This window comes from Drosophila ananassae, chromosome 2L (genome assembly GCF_017639315.1).
Source record: "Drosophila ananassae strain 14024-0371.13 chromosome 2L, ASM1763931v2, whole genome shotgun sequence".
NCBI lineage: Eukaryota > Metazoa > Arthropoda > Insecta > Diptera > Drosophilidae > Drosophila > Drosophila ananassae.
The window spans coordinates 12,609,236-12,636,786 of record NC_057927.1 but is presented as its reverse complement, the minus strand read 5'-3'; the positions used below and the strand labels follow the sequence as shown (position 1 = coordinate 12,636,786).

Sequence of the window (27,551 nt, the reverse complement as noted above, 5' to 3'; positions counted from 1 at the left end):
TGCGAGTGGATGCATTTCCATTCCCATTTCCATTTGCCTGTGCCTTTGCTTTTGCTTTTGCCTTTGACTCGGACTCCTTCTCAGTTTTGCTGGTATTTAAACAATCTAAATGATGCTTTCGGTTCTGGCTGCAAATTGAAATTTACTGCCGTCTCCCCGCCTCTTCCGGTCTGACCCCTTTTTCACTTGACATTGCTAAATGTTTGCTCTGTGCTGGGAAATTATCCTTTCCAGTGTCACCATGCCAGCCAGCTGGAATCACCTACCTACCATATACGAACTCCACCATGCACGAGCTACCACCGACCAATCTCATTAACATTTTGCGAACAAACGCACCACAAATTATCCGGTTTAATTTATTTTCAAACTCTGGGCTGAGCTGTAGGGGGGTTTAAAAGCGAGAAAAATAAATAGAAATGAAAAAGAAGCAGCAATCACAGACTGAGGAAACACTGTTAAATAAATGAGCAGAAATAAGCTCAGTGCAAAAGTAGCAGACAAACATTAGTTAGCTGAAAATTGGCCAAAACGCCCCACACCCATTAGGACTAAAAGGAATTTGAGTTTTTCTAAACCGCATTGCTGTTGTGATTAAATGCACGTAATTATCTAAACTCCGGTAATCGGACAAATAGCGAAATCGCAGGACGTCAAGTGGCAGGATCGGGAGCTCAGGGGCCGGGCCATTGGGCAAATGGAAAAAGCTCTTTAAATGGATGTCGGCTTATCAGCTCCAATCCGATTATATCCGAAGCAAAATTACACAAAGTTGTGTAGGATGCTTTTACTGAATATATTTAATTTATGACTGGCGAAAGTTATCAAAAGATATCAAAATGTTTATGGCCAGAAAACGATTGGCACAAAGGCCGCCGGAGCCTAATTTGGTGGAAAGGGTCGGCGTCGTCCTTTGTTTGCTCTTCATATTAACAATATTGCGCACGACGACACTCGACTGACCCTCATAATAAAATAATAGGATTTGCGAGGCGACCAAACATTTGCATTTTGGCCTCGAAGATCACACACACACCCACGCACACACAGGAAACCTTTTGGCCAAATTCGAGGCGGCCCAAAAGACAAAGGTTCCCGGTCCGTAAATACATACAGACATATATCCCTTCCATGGACTCCGAGTATATACTATATGCGCCATGAATTTGCGCAAGTTTTTGCACTTCGGGCTATTTGCCATAAAACTTTCTACTGGCAGCTGACTGGAAATAAAACTGTAGACAGCTTTTTTGCCTTCAGATGTTCGAGGGAGGAAAACGATGATGGAGCCGTTGATTTGATCCTTTGGTAAAAAGCCCTCACCTTTTCCTAAGCTTTCTGCCGGTCGTCAGAGGCGGTAATTAAAAGCAATTTGTAAGTTAAGCCGGAGCACAATAAGCCACCGCCAACGAACGATTTAAATTGCAGAAGGGGCGGCAGTTACAGCATTTAATATGGGAGTCCTTGGCTCGGACTTGTCTCGGCCTGGTCATAACGAAGCATTAAATTTATCAGTTCGTTTAGCAGCCAAAAGAGGCAGCTTAAATGCTCAACTCGATGCTCCCAGCCAGACGCTGGCGGACGGAAGCGAGCGAAGTCAATTTTTATTGGGCGTCGCTTGTAAAAGGAGCAAATCTGATACATGAAATTGCAGATATCTTCAGGAAATAAAACAAAACGATCGTGGGAGCAAAATCAAATTGAAATTTTCCTCGGTCCAGGCCAGGAAACAAACGAGCCAAGGAGCAAAGCTGAGACGGGTAAGAATGGGAGGTGATGGCTGGGAAAATCAAGCCAAAAAGAAATCGAGCGAGCCATAAAACGGTAAAGTGTAGGCAACAGCCGCAGACAGCCAATACACCGAGAGAAATTTTATTCAATATAAAAATGTTATAGTAAAGGTAAGGTGTGGTATTACATTAATGTATGTTGAGTTTAAGGTTTAAATTAAAGTAGTGATACATATTTTACTCAAGCAAAAACTTTTCTCAGTGTAGCCACTGCCAACTGCCAACATTCAAGCAGCCAGAAGCATGGACAGGAACTGGACATGCGGCGCGGAAATGTCTTGTGCAAAAAGTACCGAGTACAAATGCTCCGCGACAGCCAAAAAACGAGAAATGTGAAAAGTTCAAAGACGATGGCCAGAGAAAAAATGAAAATTGAATGGCTACGCTCGGTTGGCTTTTTCATCCTGAACGGGACGGGTGCTGCTGCTCCTCCTGCTTCTCCTCTTCCTGCCCCCCGACGCCTTCGCAGTATCCTTCCCATTTTGTCCTGGCTCTCTGCTTTCCTAGGACCAGGAAGATGGCCATTATACTTTATGCAAATCTTGTGGCAGCTTTAACAAACCTCCGTCCCAGGCTCCAAGGAAACCGCACAGGAACAGGACGAGAACAAGGACGAGCAGACGAACGAGGAGCAGACGGTGGTCTTTTGGTTGGTTGGTGGGTCGGTTGGGCCGGGGCTCGGTTGGCTGGTTGGTTGCCCAAAAGCCGCAGCGACAGTGGAAGAGGCAGAGGGAGCAACAACAACAGCGCTCCACGCATTTTAATTTAATTAATTTAAATTCTTAATGTGATATCTTTGGCCACCCACTCTCGGTCGCCTCTAATACTGCGCCAACTATGTTGTATATTTAATGCGATTTTTTTTTAGCTGGCACTGCAATTGCTTAATGTTTCGTAAACAATTTTGAGGCGTTGCAAATTAATGGCCACTGAGCGAGTGGAGTGTCGAAGTTGTGGCCCAAGTTTTCCGAGCAATTGAAATCGGAGTGGTGCTTGGAAATGACCTTAAAATTCAAATTAGCCCAGTTGCACGAAAGCCTTAAGCCAGTGCCATTACTCATACGCCGTGTAAGCGCTGCCTTTCTGCGGGAAATGCTTTTCGCCTTTTGCCATAAAACTTCTCCCACGAACCAAATGGCGAGTGTGTGCTGGTGAAATATTAGTGAAAATTCCTGTCAATATATAACCGCAAACAGTTCTGTCTATTGAGAAGTTTGATTTACGACAGAGGATGTGTCGAGTCCTTACGGCGTATATAGATATGTAGGATACTTACCAAGAGCCATGGCCATATTAGGCCAGCATGTGCGTGTTTCTAGGATCATTGTCGGCCTTTTCCTGGAAACTTTGAAAACCCTTGCTTCGCACGTTTGCCGCTTTAATATTTTTATTACACTCCCCCGCCATTCGTCTGCGTTTTTATCTGCCTTATACGCTTAACATATATTGTGTTTGTCAGCCGCAAGGGTGCAAAGGATTCCTTCGTGTTTCTGGCCTGATGCTTGTTGTTGTTTTCCGTCTCGCCGAGTTCCTCTCGGCCATTTGCTGCCTCAGCGAACTGGTGGGGGGCGCGAGTATTGTTTTTATTATTTAATTTAAAGGGTTGCCAATGCGCATGAAATATAAATTGCCAAATAAATAACAGGAATCCATAATAAGTTTATGGTCTGGCCCATAAGATGCTGCTTGGATGTTCGGCCATGACATGATGGCAATAAAACAATTTACGATTCAGTTCCATTTTCAACCCGCTCGAGGATTTGCAGGATATAGAAGGGGAGTGGAATGGGAGTCGCTGCTCACACGCTTATTACGCATACGCCAAGTGCAGCGTCAACAAGCGTAAATCAAACGTGGCTCAACTCGAACTCGAACCGAGAGTCGAAAGTCCAATTCAGAGACTCCGCCTGTGACTCTGACTTGAACTGGAAATGCAAATTGAGGAAACTGTCAGCGGCAGGAGTGCAGCAGTGCAATACCAGGAGTGCAAGGAGTGCAGGAAAGGATGCAAAAGGGTGCGATGGGGGCAAAGTGCAGTGAATGCTAAGTGCAAACGTAAACGAAAATAGCTCGAAAAAATAGCATTTCGCTTGCGGATTTATTTGGCATTTCAAAATTTAATGCGATGGAGGAACGTTGCTCAAATAATGTTATGCAAATGATATGTGCATAAAAGTCAAGCTCGCTTCTGACAGCGGCCATGCCTCCTCAGCTTTCCTGGCCCACTGCGCCTTCGTGTGGCAATGCAAATGGACGGGATGAATACGGCGGCATGGTATGTGGCAGTGTGGCAGCTTGGCAGCCTGGCATCGTGGCAGCACATGTGAAACCAGTTAGAAAGATGAATAGATTGACTATCGACAAGCGCGAAAGCTTGACGAGTTCACGCCCACCTCGACGTTGGCAACACATCCCCGGAAAAACGGATGTGGCCCGGGCTGAGGTGGTTTAGTGAAATTCGGAAAGGAAAAAGGCGACATGAGCTGACAACATTTGCATATTTCGGGTGTCAAATGGCAGGACGTCTCTCCTCTTCGTCGCTGTGCACCTGCCTGGATGGGAACCGATGGGTCGGTTTTGGTTTGGGGTTGGGTTAGAGTTTTGGGTAAATGGCATTCGCTGCTTGAATGACATTTCACTCGTATGGCTTTTGTCATTTCTTTTTTTGTACTCTCTCTCTGGCAAAATTGCTGGGAAATTGCTGTGCCGACGGAGCGAGCGTGACACGTTTTCCACGCCCCGCCATCTCCATCTCTGGTGCTGACGTGCAGTTTTTGCATCCCCGCCGAAAGAGGATTTTGATAAATGCACTTACGACTCCGGAGTCAGTCAAAGTCACTGGGGCTTACTTGGGAGCAACCCCGTCGATTGGGCCAGGTGGGCTCGAGAGCAGGCGAGAAGGTGGGGTCGCCTAATGGCGGAGGCAGGATGCTCAAATGCGTTGCACTAAAATGGCAGGCAATAAAAATGAATTGGCCGCGGTGAGCTGCGCTTTAAAACAACAAGAGCATCGGTATGCCATGGCCGCGGGCTAAAAGTCGACACCGTAAATAATTTGCATGCATTTAATATGCAACAAGGGAAAATAGCAGAGAACAACGGAAAATGCAATATGCCGAGAGTAAAAAGGTGTTGGTGTGAAGATAGGTTCATGTGATGCCAATGGGGGAGGAGTGCTGGCAACCGACAGGTGTGGCAACATGGCCCCAGGCTCTCGGTTCTCGGCTCCATATGCATGGGAATCTCGGCTGACAAGCACATTCCTCGCCAAGGAGTTCGCCAAGCCGAATGCAAAAACAGAAAACAAGACTGTAATGAACATTTTCTCAGCAAACTAAAATATTTTTCCCCTTTATTTTTGTTTGCCACCGTTTGGGTTTCTTTTCCTTTTTTAGATTCTTTCCTCTCTCGCCCGCTATGCATAATTTAAAATGCATTGAAATGCAGATAGCGCCGCACGGGGTGTGGCAGGTAAACACTAAACAAATGCCAAAACAAGTAAAGATGCTGATCATATACAAACAGAAACACACCGAAACCAACACCCTCACACACATACACACACACACCCACATGTACAGCCACCGTGCACTCAGGACACGTGGCGAAAGTTTTAATGAAACAAAGTGTGGCTGGTTTGCTAGTATGTTGCAAGTATTGCTGCCACCCGAGCTGCAGCATGGTGGGAAAAATGCTCTGGCGTGTAAACTGAACCGCGGAACCGAAAAAGCACAGCAGCACACAACCAACTTAGATGCATCCAGCAGCAACCACGCAACGGAAATGAGAAAAGACTGCTTCTGCTCCAGTTGCATGTTCCGTGCTCATGTGGATATGCGGGCCATGTGTCCGCCGAAAATAATGCAACAAATTTAGTGCTCCAGCTAGGATGCGGAGTGCATGCATATATCAGTCCGCCGGTGACAGCGTTTCCAGCGCTACTCCTCTCATTGGCAACCGCAATGTCGCTGGCAAGCGCCGGCAGACAATCGAAAATTCGAATCCCGCAAAAGTGCTGCAGCAAAACTAAGTAGAGCGGCTGTTGCAGCACACACGGTTGCAAATTCAATTCAAGTTGCAAGTGCAAAACACAATTCGAATGCCTCAGAGCCAATGGTGCGGAAGGTGACATTGTTTCTTAATAATGGAAAAAAGTGCACATCTGTAGATAGTAGACACTTTACTTTGCTCTTCATCGAAAAAATTTTACACAAAAAGAGAACTTCCTTTGGGACGCGCCAAAACCATTACAGTTAAGAAAAGTTACAGGTTAAAGTTAAGTTATATTATTAGATCTTTATCCCAAAAATCATATATGTTTGGCTGGTCCTTATGAGAATTGCAATATCTAGGCCATATTGGCCTTCCATGCATTTTTAAAGGGGAACCCCCCCAGGAAATTTCGAAAAAAATGCATAAAATATTCGGTTCATAGATTCTGATGCAGAATGACGGAGAATCGATCTCCAAATAGTTAAGGTTTTAAGGATCTCCAATAGGTAATGATCCTTCCTGCGAGGTGATAAAAAGGGAGGGCATAAAATATTTTACATACTTTCCCAAATTCATTTTCCAGTCAAGTACCTTAAGTTCCACTTTCGCATTTCGGATTTTAGGCAAATCGGATGCCTGCAGCCTTGTGGCAAGCTATTCAGCCGCAGAAACTGAGTCGAACTGAAAACAGGAATAGAGGCCGCAGGCAAAAGTATGCCAATACGCTTCGTTTACAAAAGCTGGTGCAAATGCCGCAAAACCCACTGCTCGCGATTGGCAACCGCCATTACCTTGTCGAGGGGCCCAAAGAGCAGGTGCAGCTGGGCTGAGAGCCCTAAATACAGGACTCTACTATTTATGCAACCTTGTTGACGGCAGCCCCCTTTTCGCTACCAATCGCCCGCATTGTCGATAGCTGCTAAAAACCGTCGCCGCATCAAGTCCGTGTGTTTGTGAACGAGATAAATTATTTAAGCAACAAACTGTGCTTTTCCCAACACTTTCCCTGTACACTGGCGGGTATAAACGGTGGAAATCAATCAGTATGAAAGGTGTACAATATCTTTAGCTGTTATCCTGCGAACAATGAGTATCGGGTAGTCGTCTTGGCTGACGTTTTCCATCCGAAGTTTATTGTGCAGCCCGCGTTGCGGTAAACAGACGCACTCACATATATGCATTTTTGATTTAAGTGCATGGGAAAACGTGTGCGAGTGGGTGGTGGGGTGGCTGGATGGCTGGGTGGTTCGCCGTCAGTTAGTGGGGCTCATGTGACACAGTTTTGCGACAGCGAGGACAAAACCCATTCGCGCTCATTTTTCAGCACACGGCCAGGGAGAAAGTGTTCGTTCGGAGCGGAAGTGGCGAAAGTTTTGCGTTTTGTGCAACGCACGCGACTGAGTGTACAGGCGATTGTGTTTCTGACTGTGTTCTCTGCACAAGAATGCGGTATACGTTCTCGAACTCTTAAAGTCGATCTCTACTTAAAGCAAGCATGATGTGGAAGAAAAACCATCGTGGATGTGCTGATAATATTATGCAGTGAGGACTTAGCATTCCCATTTTGTTGTTTGCTGTAAATCGAACAAAAAGTTAAAATTTTGTTTAATCTTATTTTAACATTTTTGAAATGGAAAATCAGCAACTTTTTATGCCTTTAATGCCAGGCTTCATAAGGGCTAGTATTTATAGGATTATGCCCTCGGTGCATTTACGGTTGGCTTGTCGAAAGACAACAAAAGTTTGCCTACCCATACAGCTCGCTCTTCTCACAGTTTTAATGCAATTTTGCGCATAGTTGGAAACCACTTTAAAATTGCTCAATGTGCCAATGCCCGCCCACTTACTGGGCCACCACCCACCTCCCGTGAAGGCTTACGCACACACAGACCGCATAACAAACACCTTCCCCCCAATTTTATCCTTTTTCCCCCACAGAGTGGTTTGCATGTTTAATGCATTTCATGCATGCAATTTAAGACCGACTGCATTTTTGGTCATTTGAAAAATATGTGCAGGAGCCTCGACATGTGCCACTTGGGCCATTTGGCCATTTGGCCCGAATGACCGGCGCACCACTCGCTAGGCGCTTGCATAAAATTCATATGCAAAACTCTAATTTCGGAAGGCGCCTCAGAACGGACAAAGTCCTGCATATCGCGCCAACTGCAAGCCCCAGACATATTTATGCCTGCCGAGATATTAACGCAAAGCCCAGCTCGTATTTCGACAGCAAACAGTGTCCTGGGGCATAAAAGCGATTTAAAGTTCTCCTCCAGGCCTGTCCCGGCCACGACACTTTTTATTGCCCAGTGCCCCTCTCTCTGAAGCGTCTTAAAGTTCATTTGGCTGCGAAATTTGTGCAATTTCACACAAGCGTGCGCTTTTGTCTCGAGACAATATAAAATGTGAGGGCTTTCAGGGGTCGACAAATACGCCCGGGCCATGTTCATGTCCAGCATTAAAGCCTGACCAATTTTCGCCCATTTCCTTTTTGTACACTCAGTGCTCCGTGCTCTGTACTCCGCCCCAAAATGATGATCTGCGAAAATGTCCTTTTATGTCCGTTGGGCGCTAAGGACCTGTAAAAGTGTCTCTTAAGAATGTAACTGCAGCCAGCCAACAGCAGTATCAGCAGGGTGGCTAAAAGCAAAGACAAGCCACCTGTCGGTAGCTGCAAGGACCTAAAGGAGGAAAAGGTCCTGCGCCGGGGTATCGTAAAAGATAAAAGGAGGAATAGTGCAGCCGGCTGCCGGCAGCCAGCAGCGTTGCCGATCCAAAGCAACTTTTGGCCGGTTCGCTGATGTTGCCGTTTTTCGTCCTCCGTCTCCTTGGGGCGTCTTTTGGTTATATGGAGAAGGGCGAGGGCGAGATTTCAGTTCGCAGTTGTTGTAATCAAATTTGTTACGCTGCGTTGGAGTCCTGCCGGACCTGCTCTTGAACTGCATTTTGCAGTGGGTTAGGGTCCTGGGACCTTCTATACACTTCGGTGCGCTCATTTGTCGCCAAAAGCCGACAATGCTCCGTGCCTGGGTCAGACGGGCTTTCAGCTTTTTCTTCTCGCCTCTCCAGGCCATAGGACTTGCCTCTAAGCCACTGCTGCCCTTGGCCAACACAGTCGTTTTCACGTTGCGACGAAACGATGCCCCGGAGGACTGCGAGTGCGTTAACACGCTTGGCGGGTCACACGCACTGAGCACAGAACGGCGTACAACTAACTTCCGTTCGCCGGTCATCTGGCCCCATTCCTAATCCCGGGCCCCCGTCTGACCCCTGCCCGCCTCCTCACGTATTTATTGCCATCGTGGGAGCCGTGGGGCTTCAGCGCGAATGCGAGGAAGGCGCTGAAACATTTTTATGCTAATTGAAAGCCATTCATACGAAAACAAATGGCCATCGATATTAGGGCCTCTAAGCGGGATTGTAAGAGGACTAAAAAAAGGATTAGTTCAATTATTTTAAATCTTTAAAATAAAATAATAATAAAACCTAAATTATCTTTAATTTATCCTTTCCACAACAATACTTTTTATTTGTTATGTCTACATGTATATTCACATATATGTTATTTCTAATTTTGGTTATAAAAAATTAAAATTGTGTGGTTAATGAAACAATATTGACAACAATACGCTGCCTTTGACCTCGCACAACAGTAAAAATTATGAAAAATATTTGTGTCACACAGGAAACCCTTTGAATATTTATATCTGATGTGGTTTAGCCCAAACTGGCAAAAATAAAATTAATTTATTTTATCAGAATATTGGCAACCTGATGTGGTTATGCTTACTACCTGCATATTGTCAGAGACTAACCGCTCTTTCCGCTTCCCTTTTTCTCTATTTTTGCAGCCAGTACCAGCCGCTCCATGAGCAACGTGGCGCAATCGGCAGCATCTGCATCCTCATCGTTGACCGCCCCCCAGCCGCGGTTCATGTCTCGCGGACATACCTACCGAGCCGTCGTCGGGGACACCCTCGTCCTGCCCTGTCAGGTGGAAAATCTGGGTAAGTTCGATGGCTTCTATAATTAATCCGGCGTTATTAGTATTTCGATTTGAAAATGCGATCATGAAAATAAATGTGGCGGGCCAGCAATAATAATAATAATATTTCGGCCGAGAGGCGGATCAAATTATGCAAAATATATGCAAATATGTTTAGGCAAAATGTCACTTCACATAAATTTAATATTCGTGGACAACAACGACAGCAACAAGAGCAACTCGGCTAACAACGGCGACAAAATTTGGCAAACCAACAGCTGTCAGCAGCTTGTCGTTTGGTTTCGCATCGACACATTTTTCCCTTCAAATTTATAAATCGGCTGGCAAAATATGCAACCTCACACATATTGGCAGCAAATAAATTTAGATGATTAACGATGGCCGCTCGTTACGGCCAAATAGAGTTTAGTTTTGGCCCAATTTTTCGTCCGATTTTTGATATGTATTTGTGCATATACATTTATATATTCTGTGGATATTTTCATCTTCAATCAGATGGCAACAAAACGAAACGGAAATCATGCGTGAATCCAAATGGTTTCAGCCTAGCTGGCCAAGCTGGCTGGGTTGCACATAAAATGACATTCGATTGCTCATGGATGCATGAGTAAGTGCATAGCTGCTATTTGATGGAAAAGTGAAATATTGAAATATGCAGAAAATAAAGGAATGTCTTGCTTCGGCTTCAATTAGCACTGCTTCAAAATAAAAACATCGAGATGGATTAAAGTCTGATTTATTTTCATTTCCAATATGCCAAAAATACTAATTTGTACAATGGTGGACAAAAATATTTTGACATTAAAAAAGTTACACATTTTTCTGTGATTAAATGTTTTTTATTTATCAAAAGTCAATGAAAAAAATATATTTATATACAACAGTAGAGTAGATCATAATATAGGGGAAAAAAATTCATTTCATATTAAGGTTTACAAAATAAAAATAAAAATTCAAAATTGTGAGTGGACAAAAGTATTTTGACAATATTATGTATCTTAGTAAATCTAATAAATTTAAAAAAGTTATCAAAATTTAAAGTATTGTTAATGAAAAATATAGCCCCCTTTGACGTCTATTACCTTTTGTAAACGTCCAGGAAGCGATTTTACTAAATTTTGAAGTGTTTCTAGAGAAATATCCTTCCAAAGTTCTTCAACCTCAGCAATTGTCTCTTCGCGCGTTCTTGTTAGATTGGAACATCTTTTACGCTTTATATAAGCCCACACATTTTCGATTATGTTTAAATCGGGACTCTGGGGTGGCCAATCTAATAAATTGACGTCCAAATCCCTTAAGAAATTCATAATCATTGCGGCTTTGTGACAAGGAGCATTATCCTGTTGCAGGATAAAGTGATCATTTAGGACATGTAAATACTGTCCTTTATTCATTGTGCCTTCAATGGGTATCAAATCGCCGATCCCGTTAAAACACACACATCCCCAAAACATAACAGACCCTCCACCATGTGGAATGCGTTGGCATACAGGTCTTAGTTTTGAACGTGTGTTTTTGGGTAATCTACAAAATATTTTATTTTTCGACCCATGGTACTCAAATGTACTTTCATCAGTCCACAAAATTTGTTCCCAAAAAGATTGAGGTTTGTGAACAAATGTTTTAGCAAATGATAAACGCGATAGTAGAAATACGCGATAGTACATTGGTTCATGCTATGTCAAAATATTTTTGGCCACCATAGTATATGCATATTTTAATTAATGAAATAGCAAATTCCAAATTGCAATTTCATATTCCACCTACAGAAAAGGCAACCAAAAGATTTCAATTTGGCTTAAGCTTTGCTTCAGCCTTTTGTTATGTGGCCATGTCCCCACGTGCACTTAGCAACTAGCCTTTGTCGGCGGCCAAAATTAGGTTTTATAGTTTATTAGTTGCAATTAGGTGGCTAAGTTTATTACTCCGCTAAGTGCCGCAAAAACATGTACGTCATTCTTTTGTCATCCTTCTGTCCTGGGCTGGGCAATATTGACAAAGAACTAAACTTCCAGTGCTCTGACGTATCCTGAGGCACACAGGACGCCTCTGTAGTTAATTCTAGTAAGTAGGGAGTAGCAGAGTTCCAGAAAATCGAATTTTAATCAATTAAAAGCGAACGGCATATTTGCCAGGACTAAACGGGACAACTAATATTGACCGAGCTGATGGGTTGTCGACGGTTAGGGTCGCAGGATGGTCATTATCGATACGACCGCTTTAATTCTGACCCAGATGAGGCCCGAGAACAACGGGAAAAAGTTTAAATTGCAACTGCTGTTGACACGCCAATAAATAAAATGCAATTAACCATTCTCTGCAAATGAAAATAAATTGCACATTGATGGCAGCGACGACAGTCCGGGCAGCAGACACTCGTTGCAGCGCCCAGATTGACATCAGTCAAAGTTGGGTGCCCTACCCGCCCCCCTTCGCAAAGTCGATCGAATTGGGGATGCACCGGACGAAAAAAAACTATTTTTTTAATAAAGCAATAAGCGGTTTTTCTATTTAACAGCCAAGCTGCCACTGGGACTCGCCCATACTTGTGCATGAACAGAAAATGCCGTGTACGTTTCCGTGTGTCAGCTTGTTTGCATGGACATTTGTTTTTTTCGAAAAATATTTTCATTTAATTCGATTTACAGGTCGAGGCATTAAAGTGCAATGATTTCCCATTAATGCCTGATGTTTCGACTTTTTGTGAGGCTGTATCGGTCATTCAACACAGATTTCCAATCTGCGCCTTGAGCTGTCTACACAGCTGGAAAATGTAGATCCTTCGGCCTTCAAATACTCTCTAAGCATCGAGAGCCAAATGGAAGGACATTGCTATTGGGTTCATTGACAAATTATAGACCATCCAGGCAGCAGGAAATCAACAACAATCTGTTAGATACATCTGCTGGTAATTAAATTCAAATAACTTTTAACGTTTGTTGCCAAATAATCAAGATAATGCCACTGCGACCAGCACCAGAAGAGAGTAATTGGATATAAAGGAAACTAACATAAACATTTACTGGCGGAAATCTTCTCGTTGCATTTTATTGCAGTAGTTGTTGGTGTACTTTCGCCACTCTGCGGTACTCTGGCTCCAATCTTTAATGTTTTATTTTATATTTTTTTGCTGCCCTGTCATCAATCCGGTTCAGCTTTTAACGTCGCCCTGACGTTTGATTGCGAGTTGAAGCCGAACGCAGAATGCACAATACAGAAAACGCTGAAAGGGAGGCAAGCCTTTAATCCAATAAAAGAAATTAAGTATCAAATGGTCTATGAAGCCGTTCATTGATTGCCCAGAACAGAGAATGGAGAGCCGAGAATCGAGAATCCAGAACCGACGACGACCAACTAGTAACATGCGACACATATGTGCGAGTCCAATACGTATACGTCATGTTGTCACCCGGTGAATGGTAAATGTTGAATGGCAGACAAAAACGCTGGTCAATACATATTGAGCGCTGTTATAAATTGGATTTTCATTGGGCCGAAGGGCATGCGAACTTAGTACCAATAGAACGTATTGACTTACCAAATTGCTTTCGTTCAAAATCCATTGGAAAAGGTTGGCTTTTGGGCTTTCGGGAGGAAGTGGGTGTGGCTGGTGTATCAGAGGCAGTGGAAAAGTTTTCGTAAGAAAGTACGAACCCAAAAATTATGCGCACTTTGTGGGGATCAGAGAGCAGAGCAGCTCTGGGCTCCCATACAAATTCATATGTCGAAATTGACGAGCTATAAAATGAACTTTTTATTGTCCCCTCACTCGCGCTGCCTGCTGGTCCCCACAATATCAATATACAGCCATTAGACTCTAATAAAATGCAGCCCCGAGAACGGCAAAGACTAATATAAAATCAAAATAAAACCCTCCACCACCTGCTCCGCCACCACCGTCACCCCGGAGACGGGCCCGTACATTTTATCCCACAAAATGCCGGGCAATTGCTCGCCCCGAATCGAGCAGACTCGATTCAATAATAATCGAGGCCAATAAAATGATGATTGCTCCAGTTTAAGCCAGAGCATCGAGTGTGGTTGTTAGACTTTTTGTGCCACTTGAGCATCGATGGCTGGAGCTCCATTATTTGAATTTATTTCGCATTGGACCGCCCTTGATAACCGGAAGGAAACCGAGAAATACACCCGCAAGTGGAGCCACTCATTATGGGCGCGTAGGCATTTTAAAAGCCTTATTAATAATGCATTACTTTAAGCCGTGATTATTTAATGGCAGCTTAAGGTCAGAAAAATGTCAGCTGCCAGCCAGCGCGCATATAAATGGGTGGGCGCCCGTTCGCACAGGGTCAGTCGGGTCGGAAAAATAAAAACATTTCATTAAAATTTCATATTTCGAATGCTGAAAATCATATTTCAGCAAACGTGGATGGTGGAGAGGTCGGGGATCAGTGAGAGGGATAGGACAAAGAACGAAATGCGGTGGGCGAAAGCTGACCCCGCCCACTCTTACGTTCAGTAAACTTTGACGAGGCGGTGTTTACACAACTCTGATTTCGGTTTTATGGCACGTATACGTAATTTTGCCGAGTGGCGCTTTTCCACGTTTATTTTTTTAATATTTCCATAATAAATACAAGTTCATAAATCGTTCGACGTTGCCAGAGACGGAGGCAATAGCAGAGGCGGAGGCCGAGCCGACTCGTTCAGGACTTAAGCACACAAAATAAATAAACATATTATACGCCACTTAATCTCATTTAACAAATTCTCGTTTGCCTTTTTGCGGCGACGACAACAATAAAAAGAGCAGGGCTCACAGTCCGCAATCCGCAAGCCAGGATCTAGGATCCTGAAACCAGAAACCAGAATCCTCGGACAAAAACTAAAGTTGTATAAAATATGCAAAGAATAAAAAACCAAAGAATTATGCCAACAACATCTGCAAAATTATGTCATTTATATGAGCAAACATACTAAAAAATAGATGAAAACAGAAGCACACACATACACTCATCCTGCTCGAAGGACCTGCTTCAGCCGCCACTCCTCGCTTTTTCTCGATTGGATAGACAAACAGAACTGAATCTGCAGAATGTTCACAGCTCAGCGAAGGAGACTGAGACGGAGACGGACCCTGGGCGGGATGAGATAGAAAGATAGATATGTATCTATGTATCTCCATGAATGTGCCAGTGTACGAAAACTATTTCTGCTTGTGTCGGCCGGCGTTCACAACTTTCTCTGCTGCCACAGTGACAGCTAAAAGTAGATGTACATATGTATGTATTTATAAGACAGCTAGTTGCAAAATGTTTCATGTTTATATTGCGGCATTTTACAATAAATTTCATAGCCAACGAGAAGACACATTCTGCTCTATATTTTTCATCTGCTTATAAAGCCCCTATCCACTTTTTCTTGCAGGCAATTTCGTCCTTCTGTGGCGACGGGGAACAAATGTGCTCACTGCCTCCAACATCATGGTTACAAGGGATGAGCGCGTAAGACTGATAGATGGTTATAATTTGGAGATATCCGATTTGGAGCCCCAAGATGCCGGGGATTATGTTTGTCAAATCAGTGACAAAATAAATCGCGATCAAGTGCACACTGTTGAGATATTGGGTGAGTACGAATGGCACAGATTTACATTTGACAAGTGTGCCACTGGATGTGTGTAGCCTTGTGGCCCATACATCAATTAGCAACTGATTTACTGAATTATCACGATTTTCTCTTCCTTTCTTCTCGCCCCCACCTAGTTCCGCCCAGTGTTCGGGCCATCCCCACATCCGGACAACTGCAGGCCCGCAAGGGGGGACCCATTACGCTGGAATGCAAGGGATCCGGTAATCCGGTGCCATCCATTTACTGGACCAAGAAGGTTTGTTCAGCTCGTTTATTCACGTTTTATGCTCTGCATTCGCCAGAATCGCGTTTGGCGATGCTATTTTAAGTGAATTTCATTTCGTTTAATTGAATTTAATTTTCCCAACTGCTTCGCTTCGTTATGTAAATTTAAATTGCGTTGCTCCCCTGCTCCTCCTGGCTTACCCAGGGGGTAAGCTTGCATGAAAACGGCGTTAGGGGCAGTTTTGAAGCACTTTCCCCTTGAAAATTCACTTTCCCTTTCACCAGTTCGGCCATCGCGCTTTTAAGCTCTTTAGCGGAAAATTCTGAGAACTCAGTGCCCGTCCAGAATCCAGGGGGAAAACTTTCTGCGTAGTCCTTTTATTTTTAAGCTGCCTGACTAAAAGTTCGTTATTCATTAAATATTATTCGCCAACATTAAAGTCAAACACATACAAGCGTGCAAATATATAAATTAAACTGCTGCCTAGATATGAGAGTGTGTTTGTATTATAAATCAACAAAATATCTCATCACTCAAAGTTTTCAGCACATTCGCATTCCGGTGGAAATCTGGGCAAACAAAAAGTGAAATGATAAATCGCAAGGCATAGCCACCGACACAACAATCTACGATTGCGGCATGTGGCTGTAATGGGAGGCAATTATGAATTCAACAAACACATAATTTTACGCATGAGGCAACAAAGGGATAACATATTTGCCAGCTATTCAAAGTGGGCCAAAACGGGAGCCAAGTAGGCCACTTCCAAGTTGGATGGCTGTTGGTGGCTGGGACGGAGAGGGGACGATAGATGGGAACAAATGAATTTATGCCGACTTATATGACTTGCAAATGGGAATTCCAGTTGGCAATTAGTTTTCGCTGCTAATTTCGAGGAGTTTATCAACTTGCCAACTAGAGCAGCTCGGGTCCTGAATCTGGATGGTGCCAAAGTGGAGAATCCACACTAAATCACTGTCAGCAGCAGGCTACCAGAGACAACTTCTGTACCTGTAGTAGAAGCGTAATTAATGCGATTCATAGACTTGCAGAGCAACTCCATAGTTGGCAAACGAATTGTGACCCCAGACTGTCGCTGTCAGTGTCACTCTAGCTGTTACGTAGGTACATGAAACTATCTAGCAGATACACAGATACTAGCACTGGAGGACGCTCAATATGGAGAATCACACCGCATATACTCGTACGCCTTCTACATTTGGCTAAAAGTCTCGTTTGCATTACTGCACTTTGGCGCATTTGACATTTCCGTTCGATTTGTTTGCTCTCCCCCGATGATTTGCTTCTGCCAGGATTCCAGGACACTGCCAACTTTGAGTGTCACTACCTTCCATGTCATTTCAATCTACTGGCCCGGCGCTTCCGACGTGTTTTCGGGGGTGGGACTCCTGTCTTTCGGAGCACACGTTGACACGTGTTCCCCTTGGGCGTCACTTGGCCCACAATCCACAATCCGTTTGGTTCGCTTGCCAAAGAAAAGACGCTCGCAGCCAGCAAGCCAAAGGGCTCGCTGCCTGACTGGTTGCAACGCCCTTTTTGGCCCTTTGAGACTTCTCAGCGACAGAGAACCGGAGACCGACAACTCGGTTCGATGTCTGTGTTTACATCCAGTTTTGCATGCTCCACATCCAATATTTGTGCAACTTGACTTCTCGACCTCCGTCCTGCTCCCCTCCGCTCCAGCACCACAAGAATTCCAAGCAAGTTTTTGCACTCGGGAGACAGGGACATCTTTATTTTTGGGTTTTGTTTCGTTTCATTTCGTTTCCGTACTTTTTCGCTTGCCAACAGCATTTGTCTTTTGACATTTGCTACTTGCACTCTCGCCGACTTCATTTTTAGCAAGAGCAAGATGTCGGCGCTTGATTCAATTTGTTCCAAACTCTGTTTGCAAAGTGTTACAATATCATCTTTTTCATCTTTTCCCCGTAGAGCGGAGCGAACAAATCCACGGCCCGCATCGGCGACGGACCAATTCTGACCCTGGAGAAGCTGGAACGCCAACAGGCGGGTGTCTATCAATGTACTGCCGACAATGGAGTGGGCGATCCTGTAACCGTCGACATGCGTCTGGATGTACTCTGTAAGTATCCAAAGTATTTTATCCAAATTTTCCCTTTAAATATGCAGTTGAAAAGACTTTATTTCATAGAAATAAAATACGTATTATGGATTATTTTCTTTAGAGAGGGGAATCGAAAGCATGAGAAAATTGCAAACCAAAGGATTCATCTCAAGTTTCGTAAATTTTGTTCACTTTGAATTTTATTGGATAATGGTCTTAAGGAACTATTTCTTCCCTTGTAGCAAGTCAATTAAAAGTCTATCCAAAACAAAGAATTAAAGCTCACTGTTAAATATTCAAAGTTTAAATATAAGTAATCCAACCAAAACTCCCAAACAATATTTTTCACCCCTCCAACCCCACTACCCATACCCCCCATCCCCTTATCACCTCAACCCATTCACCCTCCATTCCCATCACATATAAAAAATTTTCTTCCATCATTTACTAACCACCCAATAACCACCTATCATCCATCCTCCTTCCACCCTCCTCCCAACCTCCCACTCATCCCCTCACCCCATCCCCCACCCATACCCATACATCACCCCCCCATCATCCATTCCCCCCCTATCCTCCCCCCCCCCTTCCCCACTCCATAGTCCCACCTTCCACCCCATCTACTTACACTTCCCCCATCATTTTCCCTCCCCCCCCCAATATCTCTTTCTCACACCCTCCCCCCTTCCCATCCCCTTTTTCCCTACCCCTCCTTCTCCCAACTCCCCATACAACACCCATACAAAATCCATACCACTCAATCATCAAACCCAAATCCCCCCACAACCCCCCCCACCACCCCCACACACACAACCCAAAACAAACAAACACAACCATACACCAATCATATACACCCCTTATCCAACCCAAACTCATCCATCCCCACCCCCCCCACACCCCCCATCCCCATCCCTTCATCCCCCTACACATACACATCTATAAATCCCCCCTCCACATTTCCTCCTCACCCCTTCACACCCCCTATTCCCCTACCATTCAAAACCCACTTTCCCTCCTTCAACTCTTCCTCCTCCTCACTAAATCCCAATAAACCTATCACCCCTACTCACCTTAAATAATTCACAAATCCAACCCCCTAACCCCAATATCCCACCTTCATTTAAAAATAACAAAAACCTATTCAAAAACTCAACAACCTCAACCCCCTCTTCCATTATTCCCCCTTTTTCCCATTAACCCTTCTCTCCAACCCCCCCCCTTCCCCCCCTAACCCCCCACTATTAAACATCCCCTCCAAATACAACCTTACCCAAAAACCCCATATAAAAAAACACACCAAACAAAAAACCTCACCCTCAACAACCTAACACCCCCCCCCTTTACCCAACAACTGTTTATCCTGTTTGAGTCGTTCTGTCCTGTTGTATTGTACTGTGTTGTGTTGCGCCTGTCTTGTTTTCTCATGTTTTGTGCCTGCAATTTCTTTTTCCGATTTCTTGCTGTGGCAAATTAATGCCATTTTTATTTGCCCAACTTTCATTTTGTTTCATTTCGTTTCGCATTGTGACAGGAAGAACTTACCGACTGGCTGACTGACTGACTGCCTGCAAGTGGGTCAAATTTCAGTTGAATTTATTAGTTGCATTTGCTGTTGCACTCAATTGACATGTTCCTCATCATCCTCGCCCTGCAGGTGTCCTGGTACCAGAACTCATTTCCGATCCAAAGCACCGACAGACGCATCATGAACTCCCGGGGCAACCGCCACACGCTCAACATCCGCCACATTCAGCAGGAGGACTTTGGCAACTACAGGTGAGTGCACGGATCGAACCGGATCAGTGCTATATATTATATATATTTGTGTGTACATCTGTAACATTGAAGAGCGGCAATACCTGGCTGCCAGCGTTGATTTAGTCAATTTGGCAACTTTTGCTACAACTTACTTTTTGCCAGCCAGTTAGTAGTTCAAAGTTCCCCACTTGCCACAGAGGCTTTCCCATATAGTAGGGACACCCACAGAGTTCGAAGTCCACGTCCAGCTTTGGGGAATTGTCTGTTCGGGGCGTGCCTCACCCATTTTGCGGACAAACAAGTTTTCTACATCAATGTCAATCTGTCTGAAACATATTAAAGAAGCGGAAGTTTCGCCATGTTGACACAACATTTCATGCACAAAGTTTGTGTGATGGGGTATGAGGGTATAAGGTATGGGGGATGAGGGATGAGGGAGGTGAAGGCCCAATGGACGAGCCCTGCCACCTGGATACCCACTGCTAACAGCACCACCCACAGTGAGTGGCTTTTGTGCACACGACGTGTCGACGTGTTTGGATTAGTTGAGTCGAGTTCAGTTGGCTTCCTAGCAGTCAGTTGCCAGCCACTTGCCGACTGCCAGATCGATGCGGGCTCATTGCTGCCAACCCGCCAGGGAGTTAACTAAAAGCCAGAAAAAAATACAACCAAAATTTGTCATCACTTTTATATTTTTTCTATACCAAAGTGCTGGCTTCAATGCAGCACTTAAAGTAAAAATAAAAATACAATCCAAATAAACGATTCATTCCTGAATTCAAAACTCAAAGGAAATTACTTCTCAGTTCTTGCCAGTAAACGTGACACACTCCAACATTAGCCAGCAGGAAGAACTAAATAAATCAGAAAAAAGCCAATTAAGTCGATTAACATTAAAAACAAGTGGGTTAAGCGGCTCATATGCGTGGCGAGTTAATTAGAAATCGTTTTTGTGTTTTTTGTTTACTTTCAGCTGCGTCGCGGACAATTCCCTGGGACGGTCGCGAAAGTACATGGAGCTTTCCGGAAGACCCGGACCCGCAGAATTTTATTCACCCAAGTGGGGTCGTTCGCCGGACAGCTACAATCTGACCTGGAAAATCGATAGCTACCCGCCGCTGGAGGAGGTGCGCCTACTTTACCGTCGAGTCCTGGTAAGAGTCAAGGAGGTCGTTCGGGTAGGATCTGAAGAGTGGATGGGGTGAGATGGGAAGCCACCGAAAGCAATCCGATATGAAGGGAGTACATTCAATTAATTAATTGTGAAATATGCACAAAGGCTGATACCGCCAGCCAGACATCTACACAAAAGATGAGAAAGGGATACTCCGGCCAAAGCTTAACGCCATGTACATAAATGCGTGAAAGGGCAACCCGATACTGGGCCTGTCTCGTCTGGCTTCGAAATGGGGTATCAATTTAAGGAGCGCCGGTACACTAATGAAGCACGTGATTAAAATTACATTCACATCAATGTCTCGAACCCACAAAAACTTCTCCTCCGAAACTCACAAAAGACGGGAACACAGGATATAGATGAAGTAAAGCTTGGAGGAAGGAAAAGCAAACCCCATTGACTGATGGAGTAGTCATCGAGAAAAGTGATTTTTACTACCTGGAAAGTAGAGACACGAACATTTCGCTTAATTGCGACTCTAGGCGCGAGATTTAATGAGATTTCGAGCCACGCACACTTTACGACGAATGAATGCCCGAATGACAAACTGCATTCAGTAATTCAATATCAGTGTTCCAGTGCCAGTGGCCAAGCTCCGGCTGATTGGACCGTGTGGAGATAATTTTTTACGGAAGAGCATCCATTGAAGTGCAATTATTGGGAGGACTTTCCATCGGAGCAGCATCAAGCTCAAGGAGGAAGTCAGAAGTGGGGAAGTGCAGGAGGCTTAATTGATGTGATAGCTGTCATAACTTGATCGGGCGCCGGCGGAAATCATTTGGTATCCTCTCTCGGGCAGGACGTAAAATTAATTAAGGAATCAAAGGAAAACTGTCAATGGTAGAGTCAGGCACTTAATTTGGTTCTTCTTTGCTTTCTCCCCGCAGATGAACGATACCTACCAGCAGCCGGGCAGGTGGCACGACTTTATTCTCACCCCAGAGCATCGTCCTGCCTCGGAACCCCTCACACACATCATGTCCTACACCATCAGGAATCTGCATCCGGGCGCTTACTACGAGGCAATTGTGCAGGCTAAGAACCGGTATGGATGGAATGAGGTGAGTACGAAATGGCCCAAAAGAGCGGGCATAAATCTGGCTGACAGGGCGGCTACTTAATCTTGATTTTGTGCCACTTTTCCATACTAAACCCAGCTGGTCTTTCTATTTCTCTTCTCTTTTCGTTTCGTTTCTGTCACCGTCACTCTTCACCCCTGCAGGTCAGCGATATATTTCAATTTATCGTAGCCACCAACGGCCAGGAGAATCCCCCCGAAGATGCCGAGGTGTTAGCCAGTTCCAAGTCGCGCAGCAACAGCGGAGCCGCCGGCAGCCGGTCAGGATTTCAACTGCAGAGCCTGCTCCTTCACACGGGTCTGCTCCTGGCCCTGGCCTTGAGTAATTGTCAGATCGACAGACGTCGGCAGGGCCGAGGGTAAGCAGTGAACTCAACTCCACCCACCACCAAACATTTGGTGTGGGAAACGCAGCTCAAGGGCCAACCAGTAAACCAGGCTAATTCGGCGACTTTTTTACACCATTTGAACTGTTCTGCCGCCATGGTCTGACTAAAGTACGATTACCAAAGAGCAACTGAATGCATCAAGCCCGAAAACTAGAGGAAAATTAAAAAATACCCCATTGGAGATAAAAGAGCAAACTGCAGTGAAATAAATGCAGCCGTGTAAATAATTTTTCAAGTGTTTTGTCCACGATTAAATTAGCACATAATCACATAAAACCGGAAAATGGTTAATGGAAATTGCAATTTGAGAATGCAATGCCCCAGATCCCCAAACACCGAACGAGCCCCCAGATCGAGTCCCCAGCCCAGCCCAGCCCAGCCCTTCACCAAACATCCCCACGGTAGTTTAAGCCACTCGAACTAGGTCATGTAAATAAGCATTAGATATCTGAATGTGAACCACATTTTACTTCATAAAATGTCGGGGTGCCACGCCCGATGCAGGATGTGTATGTAAATTAAGCAAACATTATATAGTGATATTATTTAGTTTCAAACGAAACCATAAATAACAAAATATTGAAACGAAATAAAATGCAGAAAACAACACACCGCAAAATGTTATAGAGTGTAAAGTATTTTCCACGTTTGTGTTTCGTTTTTAATTTTTTTGGATTCGTCCTGGATTGCCATTCCTTTGATTGCAGCTGCACTCTTATTTTAGTTTTTAAGCGCACCAATAACCAAATGATAACAGCATACAGCAAATTCAATGTAATGTTTTTCAATGTAAATTAGATTTTAAGCAAACATGTTGTACCACCAAAATGATAAAAACCAAAAAACTATGAAATGCAAGCAAATGAAAAACGAAACTAAGCTAGTTCTCCCATTTGGAATATTAGTGGAAATATTTGAATGTGAATTTTTCCATACGTACATATTGATGGCGCGCCGCGCAAGCCACTTGACTTTTGGGTCAAAAGCCAGAGGGCCGCAAGTGTCACCTGTAAATACATGAATACGCTACTTATTGAGTGTTACGAACCCAGCAGGCATTTTATCAGCTTTTGCACCTTTTCCGATTGTACGATTCGGTTCGGATCCGTACCGTTTCATTTAGGGCACACAATAGAGGTCAAAGCTCACTTGTATATTTTAGCATGCTCTCGAACTCGTATACAACTCCTGTATTTAGTCAAACAAAGCCAAAATAAAAACAAAAAAAAACAGATACCAAAAAAAATCCTTAAAAACGAAGAAAAAAATTAAAAAACGAAGCAAATACAAAGAGTTACAATTTATCTACATAAATGTGTATGTGTGTGTACCTAACATAGCCAGTCGAGTGCAGGAGGAATCGTATGCATTACTCAGATTATACAGTTAGAGCCATGGACGGAAAGGAGCCAGAAGTTGGAGCTTTGAAGCCCGATGAAAGCTGATCGATGGCACCAGACACTCTGCAACCGAGTCCGTGGGGAACCTACTTACAAGTATAGTTCAGATAAACCAGAAATAGCGTGGCGCGTGCACAGTACGCGTTCATTAAAACAGAATTCATTAATTACTAACTACCTAGTACGATGCTAATTGTATGATTAATGCGCATAAGAAACCCTAAATTATTCAAAAATAAAATAAAGCATTAGATGTAAACTAAACACAGTCTGTTTGTTTCATTTGCCTGCAAAGCTATGTATGGGCGCTTGCAAACCCTCTTTGGTGTAAGCAAACTTCTCCAGAAATTGTGTCGCAATGCATAATCATCGATGGAATTTTTTCTCCTAACTGTAGGTAGACCCGATCCTTTCTGCTTTTCCTCGTTTTTTCCACCAATCCACTCAAATGCCTCAAGCTCTTTTAAGCTCTTCTGGAAACTCGAACACTGACCAGAGGATGTATGCATGTACATACACACGTGCACGGCTTAAATTATTAAAAGTTTTTTGCATTTGGAAAAGTTTATGCATGAAATTTCATAGGACGCCGAAAACTACTTGAGCTGCGTTTTTATACAAGCCCAGGGCAAAAAAGGCGGCTGGGATGTCAGTAAAGTTTATGCACAGAAAACAATTGTGTTTTCTCTTAAATATCTTTAAATATTGAGTCTCTATTATGTTTACAAATACAGATATCCCACAAGACATAAAGGCAGATTTTCTATTAATTTCTAACTTTTCTATTATATTAATTAGTTTAAATTTAATAAAAAATACTTACATAGTTGTCGTAAATCATTTTTCTCGGTGCATAAAAGCAAGTTTCATTTAGAAAGGAATAGAACGAAGCGGATACCCGGATGCCGTTGTCGATGTCGTTGCAACTTGCAACTGTTGTTGCTGGTGCCCACTTCGGTATTTGCATGTTGCAAGAAGGCCCAGTGCGTTGTGTGGCTGGGGGCGTGGCCCACTTGACACCCCCTCCAAGCTGGAAGGGGGCAATGCAAACTGCAAACTTAGTGACCATTATGCATGCAAGTCTCAATATATTTCACATGAATTTTAATGAAAACTGTGTCGTTGAACTGAAACGGCCCGCCCCAAGGGTAGGTGGCAAGGGGCCTCTCAGGCACTAGAGGAGTCCGCAAAAATATGCTATGGAATTTTTGCAAATCATATCGCATAATTGGAGAGCCACAAGCGACTCGTTCCAGCTATTTGCATTGGCTTTGGCCAGTTGGCCCAGGGACAACTTTGGCGCATATTAATTAGCTCGTTTATCATCTGAACACTTTTCTGACAGCCAGCGAGAACAGTGCACTTGCAGCAATGTAAAATTAATTAAGTTGTGCCACAAGGAAACTCTTTCACTTACTGTGTCTATCCTCCTGCCCGCTCCGTTTCTATGGTCGCTTTTTTCACATCCCACTTCGCCAGTGCGATTGGTATTCATTTCACAAGATGGAAGCGAATCTCCAGCAAGGCACCAGCGCCAGCAATAAGAAATTGCCGGAATAAAACTGTTAACTAACGAAAATGAAATCATAATTAATATTGGTGAAATTGGCAAAGTGCAGGAGCATTGCCCCCCACCTGCAATTGATGGCGAATGTTGCACTAATACCCGTAACTGTTAAAACTTCAACGACTGCTCCTGCCGCGAAAAATTCGCAGACAGTACGAGTCAGTCAGGCAAAAGGAAGGCGTCAAGGCGAGCGAGATTCAAACTTTTATAATTAAAATTCTGCAGTTCGGTATTTTATTTCTTGGATTTTTTTCCTTCCATTTCCCGATGGAGGGAAAAAATGCGAGCAAATCATAAAGCTACATGGCAGCAAAACTTTGCCATTTAAGTGCGAATTAAATTAATTTTCAGCTGATTTGATTTCTCCCACGGTTATTCCTAAAATGTAAGTTTTGCCAATGAAAAAGTTGGCCAATCAAAAACCCAAAACAAAAAGACTGTCGGACCAAATGAAACCAAATTGTGAAGGGAACGCAAAGCAAAGAATTTAAATTAGTTGAGGCAGAGAGGCAAAGTTAAGAAATTTCATATGTATATCACTTAACAAAGACGACCACACTGCATCTAAAAAAAAATATATAACTATGGCAACTGAGCATAAATTGGGAAATGCTATGTCAAAAAGGTCAATTTGGATGTGGACCAGTTCGGAAATGTTTCCAGGGCAACCAGGAAGCTCGCAATAATTCAATGCGATGGACTGAGTTTGGAGTTGGGAAGACAAACAGCAAGAAGGCAGAGGCGCTGTGACCAAATAAATTTACATAATTCTTCAAGAGCGGAGCAGGGCTGGGGGTCTGGCCTGATATTTATGGAGGAAACTTAATGGCGGTTTAAAACGTTGCAGGCGGGAAAAAATCGCTGTATTCTTGCCCACACGCAGGCCAACACCCTCGCCGCCCAAGCATTATGCTAAAACAAATCTACATAATTTAGGAGTAGGCCGTCAGGACAAGACAGCCAGGGAACCGGTGCCCCGTCCACTCCCGCTCCTGTCATTTGGCGCACAAATCAAAAGGCAGCTCCTTCGAAAGAAAGAGAAAATTGTTTGCGGATGCTAAGAAAAATTTGTACATCAATCGATTTTGTTTGATTTTTTTCCCATCTCGCCTGCTGCCTGTTTTTGGTTTTGGTTTTCCTTGAGTTTTGCGTTCAGTTGGCCGCAAGAGATTTGCATAATTCATGGCGCTGATGGCTGGTGAGGATTCCGGGATGGGTTTCCCGACCCGGATCCAGCTGAGTGATTGGGTGGGGCGAGATGTATTTGCCTGATTGCTTTGAGTGGCTCATTTCGCACAACTCCTCCACCTCGCATCCACGGTGATGGAAAATTGGAAAAGTATGTCTATGGCCAACACCAACACTACCACTCCCGTCCTGAAGAAGTCCTGGCATCGGCATCCGTATAATTTGCGCCTCGGTGTGCGTGCGGCACGTGAGCATTGACTGAGCGGCACTCTCGTATAGTTTTTTAATCAACCTGCAACATGCTAAACCAATGACAGCTACCGTGTCTCCTTCTCTCGCTGTCACAAAAGGACGTACCACCGAAACGCAAACAAGTTGGACCGTCAATTTCAATTTATATTCTAATGACATATTGTTTCTGCCATTTTCAATTCTGCTGCTGCTGCCGCGTGTGACAAAACCCAAAAGCAAAGTAGATCCTGGCACCGAAGCCAAGACTCATGCTAAAACTGAGACTGAGGCCGAGGGTAAATTTAAAAACAATTTTCCAAACTTGCCCCAGAGATTTGTATTATGTTTAACTCATTTTCATAAAGCGCGGACAGAAACGGGAATTGTGCGAAAGCAAGCTGAAATTATAATGCGAAAAACAGCAAAAACAACAGCAGCAGCGAACTTCCAGCCGCGACAAAGTTCAGGCAGAACAAAAGTTTATCTCGTACTTTGTTTGCATACACAAAGCCAAAGAAGAGGCGTCATCCCCGGCGTTCCCCGCTGCTCCTTGCCAACTCTCCGAGTGTTTCTATGGCCAAATCATTGCATGAAATTCAGCGCAGAACTACGCACCGGTGCCGGAAACCCTGCTTTGCGGTGACTGCCAGTCCACCGGTTTACCAGTCCACCAGTTTTGCCAGTCCAACTAGGCATCAGCTCCTCCTGGATAAAACAAAGGCAGTCCCCTGCCGCTCCCGTAGTCCTGCCGGGCCAGCTGCTCAGCACCATGCCTGGCCGGGCGTTGAGCGATTTCTTTTCATAGAGATAAATGCCAGAAACTCGGAACAGACACACAGCAAAGGCAGCATACTTAAACACCTGGATGTACACTGGAAGGATGGCCCTTTTTATTTAATTTTTTTTTATTATATTGATAGCCCATATTTCAAAGGTGTAATAGAAAGCATTTTCTTTTAATACATTTTTTAAAATTAATAGATTAATAGTGCCCTCAATCTAAAATATACATTTTATAAGTGCATCTAGTCCCCTTTCAATCTGCTGAAGCCTAAACTGCCCAAAAC

General features: G+C 44.0%; 1 protein-coding gene across 1 annotated transcript in view; it reads left to right on the top strand.

The window, feature by feature from the left end:
- The window catches only part of LOC6499510 (hemicentin-2), a 63,048-nt gene extending 39,286 nt beyond the window's left edge, over positions 1–23,762 (top strand). Inside the window, exons 3-10 of the mRNA XM_044714044.1 lie at positions 9,638–9,793; positions 15,181–15,381; positions 15,519–15,640; positions 17,564–17,890; positions 19,297–19,472; positions 20,428–20,608; positions 21,519–21,692; positions 21,854–23,762. Coding sequence (XP_044569979.1) covers positions 9,638–9,793; positions 15,181–15,381; positions 15,519–15,640; positions 17,564–17,890; positions 19,297–19,472; positions 20,428–20,608; positions 21,519–21,692; positions 21,854–22,072 — 1,556 coding nt within the window. The 3' untranslated portion in view covers positions 22,073–23,762. The remainder of the gene's footprint in view (positions 1–9,637; positions 9,794–15,180; positions 15,382–15,518; positions 15,641–17,563; positions 17,891–19,296; positions 19,473–20,427; positions 20,609–21,518; positions 21,693–21,853) is intronic.
- Positions 23,763–27,551: the final 3,789 nt, after the last annotated feature.